Below are 13893 nucleotides of genomic sequence, written 5' to 3' on the forward strand. Positions count from 1 at the left end.
CCGGTTTGGGAAACTTTGCCCCTCCTGGTAGGAATGTATATCCCATACGTCACTAGCTCATGGACTCTTGCTAATTACATGAAAGAAATTTAAAACTGCACATACCTCAGAGCAGGAGACCCTGCACGCTATTCCCCCAGCTGAAGTTACCCATCTCTTCAGTTATGTGTGAGAACAGCAATGGATCTTAGTTACAACCTGCTAAGATCATCAAAGACCACAGGCAGACTCTTCTTCAACTTTCTGCCTGAGGCTAAAATAGTACAACTCCGGTACCATTTGAAAATAAACTTTTGATTGAAAATAAACTACATTAATGCACCACATCTCTCTAGCTACTTCCCTTGTCGAGAGCTGCAAGAGAATGACTGGGAGGTGGCAGTTAGGGGAGGAGATATATAGACAGCTCTGCTGTGGGTGATCCTCTTGCAGCTTCCTGTTGGGAAGGAGAATATCCCACAAGTAATGGATGAATCCGTGGACTGGATACACCTTACAAGAGAAAAAAGGAAGCTATTTTACGTCACAATTTCCTTAGCTCACCAGAATAAGTGCTGTGTAAAAAGTTATCTTTCAGTTACTGTCCAGCTGCCGGTAAAAAAAAAAAAAAAAAAATGAACAGCAGCCAATCAGCATCAGCAGTGCTGAGGTCATGAACTGTTTTACTGTGATCTCATAATAAACTTCCTTAAACTGAAAAGGGAAATAACATGTCTGCATGAGGCACGCTCCATTGCAGGTCCTGGGATAGGCATGCTGATTTGCTGCTTAAAGTCCTTTACAATGGGGTGTAAATACAAATTTTGAGGGGAATATATATATATATATATATATATATATATATATATATATATATATATATATATATATATATATATATATATATATATATATATATATATATAATCTTTTTTACAATTCAGGTGATATTTTTTAAATCAGCTTTTTACAGCTATGCTGCATCACTTTCAAGTGTTTCAACATTTGGGTATCATGGCCCTTTAAACTTTCATGATTCAGATTATATAGACTTTTCAATTTCCTTCCATTAAATTACACCAGTTACTACTGTGCAAGCGTCCAGCGTAAACAGTCTGATTAGCTGATGGCTATCACGTGATATGAGGGCTGGCTAACTGAATAAGTGCTGAAATTTGTCAGGGAAAAAACAAACTAAAAAAAACCCAAAAACACTACTGCTTATTTATAATGTAATGTTATTTTTTTAAACTAATGTGTTGTACAAATTGTCTGCTTCAAACATGTTTAACTCATATTTGTGATAAACTTTCTAATTTCTTATATGAGGTCATTATGAAATGTAAAAGGAGACACTTTCCCAAACATTCTTTCCCTTACAAGTATGTTAAGTTATGCAACAAGCTACATATATTTTACATATACTTAGCAGAAAACAGAATTACCTTCTGGTATATTATATGGGGGCTTGTAATTAAAATCCAAGGAAAAATCTGGTCCTTCACATAGTCTGTGACAAGCAATTGGGAAGACTGGTTCCAGTAGCACAAGCCTAGTCTCGAAATAATCCCTTATTGCATCTTCAACCACTCTGGAAAGCCTGATATAATAAATATAATTAAATCCGTACAAATAATTAAACCATAGTATTAGGGTTTTAAAAAAATAAATAAATAAATAAATAAAAGTATTAAGATGTTTTTCTCAGAGGCAGAAAACCACTCAAGCAAAAAAGAGATCATGCATTTATAAAACAAAGTATAAATCACACTATTGAAAAAAGAAACTAAAGAGAATGAAAATGGGGAAAAAAACAAACAAAAAACAACGACAACCTAGTAATGCATAATAAAAACAGCAATTAAAACAAGTGGTTATTAGTGGCCAGGGACTTGCCTTTACAAGCATGAAATCAAATTAATCTTATTTAGGGGAAGGTCAATGAAAACAACAACATTCTAAAAACCCTAATGTACAGTTAAGATAACTTCTTTTAATTTTCTTTTTTAAATGCATTTAACAAAAAAACATAATTTATGTAAGAACTTACCTGATAAATTAATTTCTTTCATATTGGCAAGAGTCCATGAGCTAGTGACGTATGGGATATACAATCCTACCAGGAGGGGCAAAGTTTCCCAAACCTCAAAATGCCTATAAATAATCCCCACACCACACCCACAATTCAGTTTAACAAATAGCCTAGAAGTGGGGTGATAAAGAAAGGAGTAAAAAGCATCAAAGGGCTTTGGAAAGAATAGTGCTTTATACAAAAAAATAAAAATAAATCATAACCACCATAAAAAAGGGTGGGCCTCATGGACTGTGGAGAGCAGATAATTCAGAAACTCTTCTGGCAGAAGAGATGGCCAAAAGAAACAACACTTTCCAAGAAAGTAGTTTAATGTCCAAAGAATGCATAGGCTCAAACAGAGGAGCCTGTAAAGCCTTCAAAACTAAATTAAGACTCCAAGTCTAAATTCTTAATGACAGGCTTGATACGAACCAAAGCCTGCACAAAACAATGAATATCAGGAAGTTTAGCAATATTTCTGTGAAATAAAACAGAAATAGCAGAGATTTGTCCTTTTAAGGATAGTATTCAAAATCTTTGATTTTCTGACCTCCGTCAGAAATACTTTCATGGCTACCGAGTCTATCAGAGTTCCCAAGAAAGGAACCCTTGTCTGTGGAACAAGTGAACTCTTCTCTATGTTCACCTTCCAGCCATGAGTTCTCAGAACAGACAACACTGTGTCCGTGTGAGATTTTGTCAGATGATATGTTGACGTCTGAATCAGAATATCGTCCAGATAAGGCGCCACCGCTATCCCTTGCGGTCTGAGAACCGCCAAAAGAGACCCTAGAACCTTTGTGGAGATTCTGGCTGCTGTGGCCAACCCGAAAGGAAGAGCCACGAACTGATAATTTTTGTCCAAGAAGGCAAACCTTAGAAACCGATGATGATCTCTGTGGATTGGAATATGAAGGTAAGCATCCTTCAAATCCACGGTAGTCATGTATTAACCCTCCTGGATCATTGCAAAATCGTTCGAATTGTCTCCATCTTGAATGATGGAACTCTTAGAAATTTGTTTAGACACTTGAGGTCCAAAATGGGTCTGAACGTTCCCTCTTTTTTGGGGACCACAAATAGGTTTGAGTAAAACCCCTGTTCCAATTTTAGAACAGGACAGATTACTCCCATAGTAAAAAGGTCTTTTACACAGGGTAAGAACGCCTCTCTCCTTATCTGGTTTGCAGATAATTTTAAAGATGAAATCTCCCTCTTGGGAGAAAATCCTTGAATTCCAATTGATAACCGTAGGTCACTATTTCTAGTGCCCAGGAATCCTGAACATCTCTTGCCCAAGCCTGAGCAAAGAAAGAAAGTCTGCCCCCTACTAGATCCGGTCCCGGATCGGGGGCCAACCCTTCATGCTGCTTTGTGGAAGAAGAAGAAGCGGGGGTCCTCCTTTAAAGTTTCGAAAGAAATGAAAATTATCCTGAGGTAGGGCATGGCCCTTACCGCCTGTAATATCAGAAATGATCTCCTTCAATTCTGGCCCAAAAAGGGTCTTACCTTTAAAGGGAATAGCTAAAAGCTTATGTTTTGATGACACATTAGCAGACCAAGATTTGAGCCACAATGCTGTACGTGCTAAAATAGCAAACCCTGCATTTTTTGCAGCTAATTTAGCAATTTGAAAAGCGGCATCAGTAATAAAAGAATTAGCTAGCTTAAGAGCCTTAATTCTATCTAGAATGTCATCTAATTGAGTCTCAACCTTAAGAGACTCTTCTAGAGCCTCAAACCAAAAAGCTGCTGCAGTAGTTACTGGAACAATGCAAGACATAGGTTGTAAAAGAAATCCCTGATTAACAAATAATTTCTTTAGTAGACCCTCATTTCTTATCCATAGGATCCTTGAAAGCACAACTATCCTCAATGGGTATAGTAGTATGCTTAGCTAGGGAAGATATAGCTCCCTACACCTTAGGGACCGTTTGCCATGAGTCCAAATTTAAAATTAGGAGAGGGAGAAAACGGTATACCTGGTCTATCCCATTCCTTATTAATAATTTCCGAAATTCTCTTAGGAACCGGAAAAACCATCAGTGTAAGTAGGAACTTCAAAATATTTATCCATTTTACACAATTTCTCTGGAAAAATCACAATAGGATCACAATCATCCAGAGTCGCTAAAACCTCCCTAAGCAACAGGCGGAGGTGTTCAAGCTTAAATTTAAATGACATAGCATCCAAATCTGTCTGAGGCAAAACATTCCCTGAATCAGAAATTTCACCCTCAGACAGCAATTCCCTGATCCCCAACTCAGAGCACTGTGAGGGAACATCGGAAATAGCTAATAAAGCATCAGAGGATTCAGTATTTACATTAATACTTGACCTACTGCGTTTACCCTGCAACACTGGTAATTTAGACAATACCTCTGTAAGGGTAGTTGACATAACTGCAGCCATCTCCTGCAGAGTAAAGGAATTAGACGCACTAGAAGTACTAGGCATCGCTTGTGTGGGCATAAAAGGTTGACACACTTGGGGAGAATTGGATGGCATATCCTGATTCTCTTCAGACTGAGAATAATCATTAGGCACACTTACTTTATTTAAAATATGCTTTAAAACATTGTAAAGCCCTTTCAGTACAAAAGTTACATGTTAGAGGGGGTTGCACAATAGCCTCTAAACACACAGAACAATGAGAAACCTCAATGTCAGACATGTTGAACAGATTAGTAATACCACAAAAGTCGTTTAAACACTTATTTATAGCATAAAATAAACATTAGAAAAAAACGTGTACTGTGCCTTTTAGAAAAGAAAAAAAGTGAACAATTTTTCCAAAATGCACAAAAAACGTTAAATTATTCCCAAATTTAACTTAATATCGTTGGTTAATCCAAAAATTACTGCACCCAGAAGCAAGGGCAGAAATAAGACTTTAGAAGTACTTATATCAACATGTAGTCAAAAGATAGATAAAAAACATAATTTACGCTTACCTGATAAATTTATTTCTCTTGTAGTGTATCCAGTCCACGGATCATCCATTACTTGTGGGATATTCTCCTTCCCAACAGGAAGTTGCAAGAGGATCACCCACAGCAGAGCTGCTATATAGCTCCTCCCCTCACTGCCATATCCAGTCATTCGACCGAAACAAGCCGAGAAAGGAGAAACCATAGGGTGCAGTGGTGACTGTAGTTTAATTAAAATTTAGACCTGCCTTAAAAGGACAGGGCGGGCCGTGGACTGGATACACTACAAGAGAAATAAATTTATCAGGTAAGCATAAATTATGTTTTCTCTAGTTAAGTGTATCCAGTCCACGGATCATCCATTACTTGTGGGATACCAATACCAAAGCTAAAGTACACGGATGATGGGAGGGACAAGGCAGGAACCACTGCCTGTAGAACCTTTCTCCCAAAAACAGCCTCCGAAGAAGCAAAAGTATCAAATTTGGAAAAAAGTATGAAGCGAAGACCAAGTTGCAGCCTTGCAAATCTGTTCAACAGAGGCCTCATTTTTAAAGGCCCAGGTGGAAGCCACAGCTCTAGTAGAATGAGCTGTAATCCTTTCAGGAGGCTGCTGTCCAGCAGTCTCATAGGCTAAACGGATTATACTCCAAAGCCAAAAAGAGAGAGAGGTTGCCGAGGTCTTTTGACCTCTCCTCTGTCCAGAGTAAACAACAAACAGGTTAGATGTTTGGCGAAAATCTTTAGTAGTCTGTAAGTAAAACTTCAAGGCACGAACTACGTCTAGATTATGCAAAAGACGTTCCTTCTTTGAAGAAGGATTAGGACATAATGATGGAACAACAATCTCTTGATTGATATTCTTGTTAGAAACCACCTTAGGTAAAAACCCAGGTTTTGTACGCAGAACAACTTTATCTGAATGAAAGATCAGATAAGGAGAATCACAATGTAAGGCAGATAACTCAGAGACTCTTCAAGCCGAGGAAATAGCCATCAGAAAAAGAACTTTCCATGATAGAAGTTTGATATCAATAGAATGAAGGGGTTCAAACGGAACCCCTTGAAGAACTTTAAGAACCAAGTTTAAGCTCCATGGAGGAACAACAGGTTTAAATACAGGCTTAATACACCACTCTCCTCTTACTACGTCCATCTTTGTTGAGAGTTGCAAGAGAATGACTGGATATGGCAGTGAGGGGAGGAGCTATATAGCAGCTCTGCTGTGGGTGATCCTCTTGCAACTTCCTGTTGGGAAGGAGAATATCCCACAAGTAATGGATGATCCGTGGACTGGATACACTTAACAAGAGAAATATAACCTGCACCCTGCCACAGCTCTGCTGTGGCGCCTACCTGCCCCCAGGGTACTTCGAATCAAGTTTCCAACCCTTCAGACCAGCTACAGTCCAGGAGCCACCGAGTTACTGTTTGCTGCTGCTAAGCCTGAAGAAATTGCGCCAAAATAGGCTCCGCCCCTTAAGGTTAAAAGTCAGAGTAGGCCCAAACCACACCGAATGGAAATGCAGTTTTGCACTAAAGTAAAAATACACACACACACAATATAACCCTCAAGCATAAAACCAATAAGTTTTAAATGCCAAAAAAATAAAAAACATAAAACATTGTTTTTTATATTGTCTCCCATGTCACATAATGCCCAAATATCAACTAATGATAAATATAAAATAGGGACTCCAGTAACACCCCTCTTATTAAAACAGGTTTTACTGCTTACCCCATTCCCATACAGGGAAATAATGCCAGCCAGTTCTGATACACCAAGTCTCCTCAGAAAAAAAGGCTGCACATACCTTAATGCCGCTTGTAGCATGAAACCGGTCTCCACACTGAAGATGTCTCATGGTTACCTTCAGAAGTCTTGTGGGAAACAGCGTGGATCTTAGTTACAAATGCTAAGATCATCAAACCTCAGGGCAGAAATCTTCTTCCATATCCCCCTGAGGAAAATAGTACGCACCTGTACCATTTAAAATAAAAAAACTTCTTGATTGAAGAAACTAAAACTAACACCTCACTTTACCATGTCTTCCTAGTATAACACAGGCAAAGAGAATGACTGAGGGTGGAGGGGAAGGGAGGGGCTATATATACAGCTCTGTTGTGGTGCTCTTTGCCACTTCCTGTTAGCAGGAGGTTAATATCCCACAAGTAAGGATGAAATCCGTGGACTCGTCATATCTTTGTAAAAGAAATGATCAATTTCCTTATATGTTTCTGATTAAAAAAAAAAAAAAAAAAAAAAGCCAAGAGGCATATAGGAATGGGGTATAAATAATGAAAATATTTGGCGCCAAGTATGACGCACAAACAAACAGAGAAAAAATTTTGTCGCTAACATCCGGAAATGACACACTCGCGTCATTGAAGACGCAACCCTGTGAAAGGACTTTGCGTCGACAAAGACGCCGGAAATGACGAATTTGTGTAATCGAACGTAACTTCGCGCCAAAAAAATTCTTGCACCAAAAATGACGCAATATAGTTTGGCATTTTGCGCCCTCGCGAGCCTAATTCCGCCCGCGGATTTAAAATGACAGTCAATTGAAAAAAAGACTATACCCCAGGTAAGAAATACATTTTCCTAAAAAATGCATTTCCCAGATATGAAACTGACAGTCTGCAAAAGGAAATATACTGAAACCTGAATCATGGCAAATATAAGTACAATACATATATTTAGAACTTTATATAAATACATAAAGTGCCAAACCATAGCTGAGAGTGTCTTAAAGGGGTATAATACTCATATGCTAAATCACTTGAAACTGATGCAGTATAAGTGTAAAAAGCTGACAGGAAAAACAGAATTTATGCTTACCTGATAAATTACTTTCTCCAACGGTGTGTCCGGTCCACGGTGTCATCCATTACTTGTGGGATATTCTCCTCCCCCACAGGGAAAGGCAAGGAGAGCACACAGCAAGAGCTGTCCATATAGTCCCTCCCAGGCTCCGCCCCCCCCAGTCATTCGACCGACTGTTAGGAGAAAAAAAGGAGAAACTATAGTGTGCCGTGGTGACTGTAGTGTATAGAGAAAGAAATTCTTCAAACCTGATTAAAAAACCAGGGCGGGCCGTGGACCGGACACACCGTTGGAGAAAGTAATTTATCTGGTAAGCATAAATTCTGTTTTCTCCAACATTGGTGTGTCCGGTCCACGGTGTCATCCATTACTTGTGGGAACCAATACCAAAGCTTTAGGACACGGATGAAGGGAGGGAGCAAATCAGGTTACCTAAACAGAAGGCACCATGGCTTGCAAAACCTTTCTCCCAAAAATAGCCTCCGAAGAAGCAAAAGTATCAAATTTGTAGAATTTGGACAAAGTGTGCAGAGAAGACCAGGTCGCTGCCTTACATATCTGATCAACAGAAGCCTCGTTCTTGAAGGCCCATGTGGAAGCCACAGCCCTAGTAGAGTGAGCTGTGATTCGTTCAGGAGGCTGCCGTCCGGCAGTCTCGTAAGCCAATCGTATGATGCTTTTCAGCCAAAAGGAAAGAGAGGTAACAGTAGCTTTTTTGACCTCTCCTCTTGCCAGAATAAACTACAAACAGAGAAGACGTTTGTCTGAAATCCTTCGTTGCTTCTAAATAGAACTTTAAAGCACGGACTACATCTAAATTGTGTAACAAGCGTTCCTTCTTTGAAACTGGATTCGGACACAAAGAAGGCACAACTATTTCCTGGTTAATATTCTTGTTGGAAACAACCTTTGGAAGGAAACCAGGTTTAGTACGCAAAACAACCTTATCTGAATGGAACACCAGATAGGGCGGATTACACTGCAGAGCAGATAATTCAGAAACTCTTCTAGCAGAAGAATAGCAACCAAAAACAGAACTTTCCAAGATAACAACTTGATATCTATGGAATGTAAGGGTTCAAACGGAACCCCTTGAAGAACTGAAAGAACCAAATTTAGACTCCAGGGAGGAGTCAAGGGTCTGTAAACAGGCTTGATCCTGACCAAAGCCTGAACAAAAGCTTGAACATCTGGCACAGCCAGATAAAGCAGAAATCTGTCCTTTTAGAGAACTCGCTGATAATCCCTTATCCAAACCTTCTTGGAGAAAGGAAAGGATCCTAGGAATTTTAATCTTACTCCATGAGAATCCCTTGGATTCACACCAACAGATATATCTTTTCCATATTTTATGGTAATCTTTCTAGTCACAGGTTTTCTGGCTTGTACCAGAGTATCTATCACAGAATCCGAAAACCCACGCTTAGACAAAATCAAGCGTTCAATTTCCAAGCAGTCAGCTGGAGAGAAACTAGATTTGGATGTTCGAATGGACCTTGTACTAGAAGATCCTGTCTCAAAGGTAGCTTCCATGGTGGAGCCGATGACATATTCACCAGGTCTGCATACCAAGTCCTGCGTGGCCACGCAGGAGCTATCAAAATCACTGAGGCCTTCTCCTGTTTGATCCTGGCTACCAGCCTGGGAATGAGAAGGAACGGTGGAAACGCATAAGCTAGGTTGAAAGTCCAAGGCGCCACTAATGCATCCACTAGAGTCGCCTTGGGATCCCTGGATCTGGACCCGTAGCAAGGAACCTTGAAGTTCTGACGAGACGCCATCAGATCCATGTCTGGAATGCCCCATAATTGGGTCAACTGGGCAAACACCTCCGGGTGGAGTTCCCACTCCCCCGGATGAAAGGTCTGACGACTCAGATAATCCGCCTCCCAGTTTTCCACTCCTGGGATGTGGATCGCAGACAGGTGGTAGGAGTGATCCTCCGCCCATTTGATGATCTTGGTCACCTCTCTCATCGCCAGGGAACTCCTTGTTCCCCCCTGATGATTGATGTAAGCAACAGTCATGTTGTCTGATTGGAATATTATGAATCTGGCCGTTGCTAGTTGAGGCCAAGCCCGGAGAGCATTGAATATCGCTCTCAGTTCCAGGATGTTTATCGGGAGAAGAGACTCTTCCCGAGACCATAGACCCTGAGCTTTCAGGGAATCCCAGACCGCGCCCCAGCCTAATAGACTGGCGTCGGTCGTGACAATGACCCACTCTGGTCTGCGGAAGCTCATTCCCTGGGACAGGTGATCCTGAGTCAGCCACCAACGGAGTGAGTCTCTGGTCTTCTGATCTACTTGAATCACTGGAGACAAGTCTGTATAGTCCCCATTCCACTGTTTGAGCATGCACAGTTGTAATGGTCTTAGATGAATTCGCGCAAAAGGAACTATGTCCATTGCTGCAACCATCAACCCTACTACTTCCATGCACTGAGCTATGGAAGGCCGTAGAACAGAGTGAAGAACTTGACAAGCGTTTAGAAGCTTTGACTCTCTGACATCTGTCAGGAAAATCTATTATTGTTCCCAAGAAAGGGACTCTTGACGACGGAGACGGGGAACTTTTTTCTATGTTCACCTACCACCCGTGAGATCTGAGAAAGGCTAGAACAATGTCTGTGTGAGCCTTTGCCTTTGAAAGAGACGACGCTTGAATTAGGATGTCGTCCAAGTAAGGTGCCACTGCAATGCCCCTGGGTCTTAGAACCGCTAGAAGGGACCCGAGCACCTTTGTGAAAATCCTTGGAGCAGTGGCTAGTCCGAATGGGAGAGCCACAATAGGTAATGTTTGTCCAGAAAGGCGAACCTTAGGAACTGATGATGATCTTTGTGGATAGGAATATGCAGATACGCATCCTTTAGATCCATGGTAGTCATAAATTGACCCTCCTGGATTGTAGGTAAAATCGTTCGAATAGTTTCCATTTTGAACGATGGCACTCTGAGAAATTTGTTTAGAATTTTTAAATCCAGAATTGGTCTGAAAGTTCCCTCTTTTTTTGGGAACTACAAACAGATTTGAGTAAAACCCCTGACCTTGTTCCACAGTTGGAACTGGGAGTATCACTCCCATCTTTAACAGGTCTTCTACACAATGTAAGAATGCCTGTCTCTTTACTTGGTTTGAAGATAAGTGAGACATGTGGAACCTTCCCCTTGGGGGTAGTTCCTTGAATTCTAGAAGATAACCCTGAGAGACTATTTCTAGTGCCCAGGGATCCTGAACATCTCTTGCCCAAGCCTGAGCAAAGAGAGAGAGTCTGCCCCCTACTAGATCCGGTTCCGGATCGGGGGCTACCTCTTCATGCTGTCTTGGTAGCAGCAGCAGGTTTCTTGGCCTGTTTACCCTTGTTCCAGCCTTGCATTGATTTCCAAGCTGGTTTAGTCTGGGAAGCGTTACCCTCTTGTCTAGAGGCTGCCGAGTTGGAAGCCGGTCCGTTCCTGAAATTGCGAAAGGAACGAAAATTGGACTTATTCTTAGCCTTGAAAGGTTTATCTTGTGGGAGGGCATGGCCCTTTCCCCCAGTGATGACTGAAATAATCTCTTTCAATTCTGGCCCAAAAGGGGTCTTACCTTTGAAAGGGGTATTAAGCAATTTTGTCTTGGAAGATACATCCGCCGACCAAGACTTTAGCCAGAGCGCTCTGCGCGCCACAATTGTAAACCCTGAATTTTTTGCCGCTAACCTCGCTAACTGCAAAGCGGCGTCTAAAATAAAGGAATTAGCTAACTTAAGTGCGTGAATTCTGTCCATGACTTCCTCATACGGAGTCTCCCTACTGAGCAACTTTTCCAGTTCCTCGAACCAGAACCACGCCGCTGTAGTGACAGGAATAATGCACGAAATAGGTTGAAGGAGGTAACCTTGCTGTACAAAAATCTTATTAAGCAAACCCTCCAATTTTTTATCCATAGGATCTTTGAAAGCACAATTGTCCTCAATAGGAATGGTTGTGCGCTTTGCTAGAGTAGAAAACTCCCCCTCGACCTTAGGGACTGTTTGCCATGTGTCCTTCCTGGGGTCGACCATAGGGAATAATTTCTTAAATATAGGAGGGGGGACAAAAGGTATGCCTGGCTTCTCCCACTCCTTATTCACTATGTCCGCCACCCGTTTAGGTATCGGAAAAGCATCAGGGTGCACCGGGACCTCAAGGAACTGTCCATCTTGCACAATTTTTCTTTGTTTTACCAGATTGTCACAATCATCCAGAGTAGATAGCACCTCCTTAAGTAATGCGCGGAGATGCTCTAATTTAAATTTAAATGTCACAACATCAGGTTCTGCCTGCTGAGAAATTCTTCCTGTATCAGAAATTTCCCCATCTGACAAACCCTCCCTCACTGCCACTTCAGATTGGTGTGAGGGTATGACAGAAAAATTATCATCAGCGCCCTCCTGCTCTACAGTTTTTAAAACAGAGCAATCGCGCTCTCTCTGAAATGCTGGCATTTTGGATAAAATATTAGCTATGGAGTTATCCATTACTGCCGTCAATTACTGCATAGTAACAAGCATTTGCGTGCTAGAAGTACTAGGGGTCGCCTGCGCGGGCATAACTGGTATAGACACAGAAGGAGATGATGTAGAACTATGTCTACCTCCTTCATCTGAGGAATCATCATGGGCAACTTTACAATTTGTGACAGTTCTGTCCTTACTTTGCTTGGACGCAATGGCACAATTATCACACTATATTTGAAGGGGGAACCACATTGGCTACCATACATACAGAACATGATCTATCTGAAGGTACAGACATGTTAAACAGGCTTAAACTGGTTAATAAAGCACAAAAACCGTTTTAAAACAAAACCAATCCCAGGGGGGTATATGATACCAAATGAAGCCTTCTAGGAACGTTTTTAGTGGATTCCAGACCCTCACACATGCAGCTGCATGTACTGAACTCAAAATTAACTGCACAGTAATGGCGCGAAAATGAGGCTCTGCCTACTACAGAGAAAGGCCCTTCCTGACTGGGAAGGTGTCTTAACAAGTGCCTGGTGCTAAAAACGTTCCCCAATGTTATAAAAGTGTGAAATACAACTTCAAACTGCATATAATACTTAAATAAAGCAATCGATTTAGCCCCTAAAAGTGTCTACCAGTTTATAGCCCATAATAAGCCCTTTATTCTGTTTGAGACTAAGAAAATGGCTTACCGATCCCCATGAGGGGAAAATGACAGCCTTCCAGCATTACACAGTCTTGTTAGAAATATGGCTAGTCATACCTTAAGCAGAAAAAGTCTGCTAACTGTTTCCCCCAACTGAAGTTACTTCATCTCAACAGTCCTATGTGGAAACAGCAAAGGATTTTAGTAACTGCTGCTAAAATCATAATCCTCTCACAAACAGAAATCTTCATCTCTTTCTGTTTCAGAGTAAATAGTACATACCAGCACTATTTTAAAATAGCAAACTCTTGATAGAAGAATAAAAAACTACAACTAAACACCACAAACTCCTCACCATCCCCGAGGAGATGCTACTTGTTCAGAGCGGCAAGGAGAATGACGGGGGGGGCGGAGCCTGGGAGGGACTATATGGACAGCTCTTGCTGTGTGCTCTCCTTGCCTTTCCCTGTGAGGGAGGAGAATATCCCACAAGTAATGGATGACACCGTGGACCGGACACACCAATGTTGGAGAAATATCACCTGAGCATCTCTATGTAAAAAAGGAAGATATTTTACCTCACAATCTCCTCAGCTCAGCAGAGTAAGTTCTGTGTAAAAAGTTATACTTCATTAACCTGCTCCCAGCTGCAGGTAAAAATAAAAAAAAAATGAAGAAATGAACAGCAGCCAATCAGCATCAGCTGTGCTGAGGTCATGAACTCTTACTGCGATCTCATGAGATTTGACTTAACTCTCATGAGAATTCATAGTAAGCTTCCTTTACCCGATTGGTGAAATAATATGAGAGTGCACGATGCTCATCCCTTCAGATGTCCCAGGACACACTAAAATGCTGCTTAGAAATCCTTTACAATGGGAGGTGGCTACTGAGGAACTTTTGAGGTAAAATATCTTTCTTTTTTACATAGAGATGTTCAGGTGATATTT

At 41.1% G+C, this 13893-nt stretch overlaps 1 protein-coding gene across 1 annotated transcript in view; it reads right to left on the bottom strand.

Annotated features, from left to right (window-relative positions):
• The window catches only part of MPHOSPH8 (M-phase phosphoprotein 8), a 163874-nt gene that overhangs the window by 51265 nt on the left and 98716 nt on the right, over nucleotides 1-13893 (bottom strand). The window contains exon 11 of the mRNA XM_053708533.1: nucleotides 1425-1579. Coding sequence (XP_053564508.1) covers nucleotides 1425-1579 — 155 coding nt within the window. The remainder of the gene's footprint in view (nucleotides 1-1424; nucleotides 1580-13893) is intronic.

The sequence above is a fragment of the Bombina bombina genome, chromosome 3 (assembly GCF_027579735.1).
Source record: "Bombina bombina isolate aBomBom1 chromosome 3, aBomBom1.pri, whole genome shotgun sequence".
NCBI classification, from domain to species: domain Eukaryota; kingdom Metazoa; phylum Chordata; class Amphibia; order Anura; family Bombinatoridae; genus Bombina; species Bombina bombina.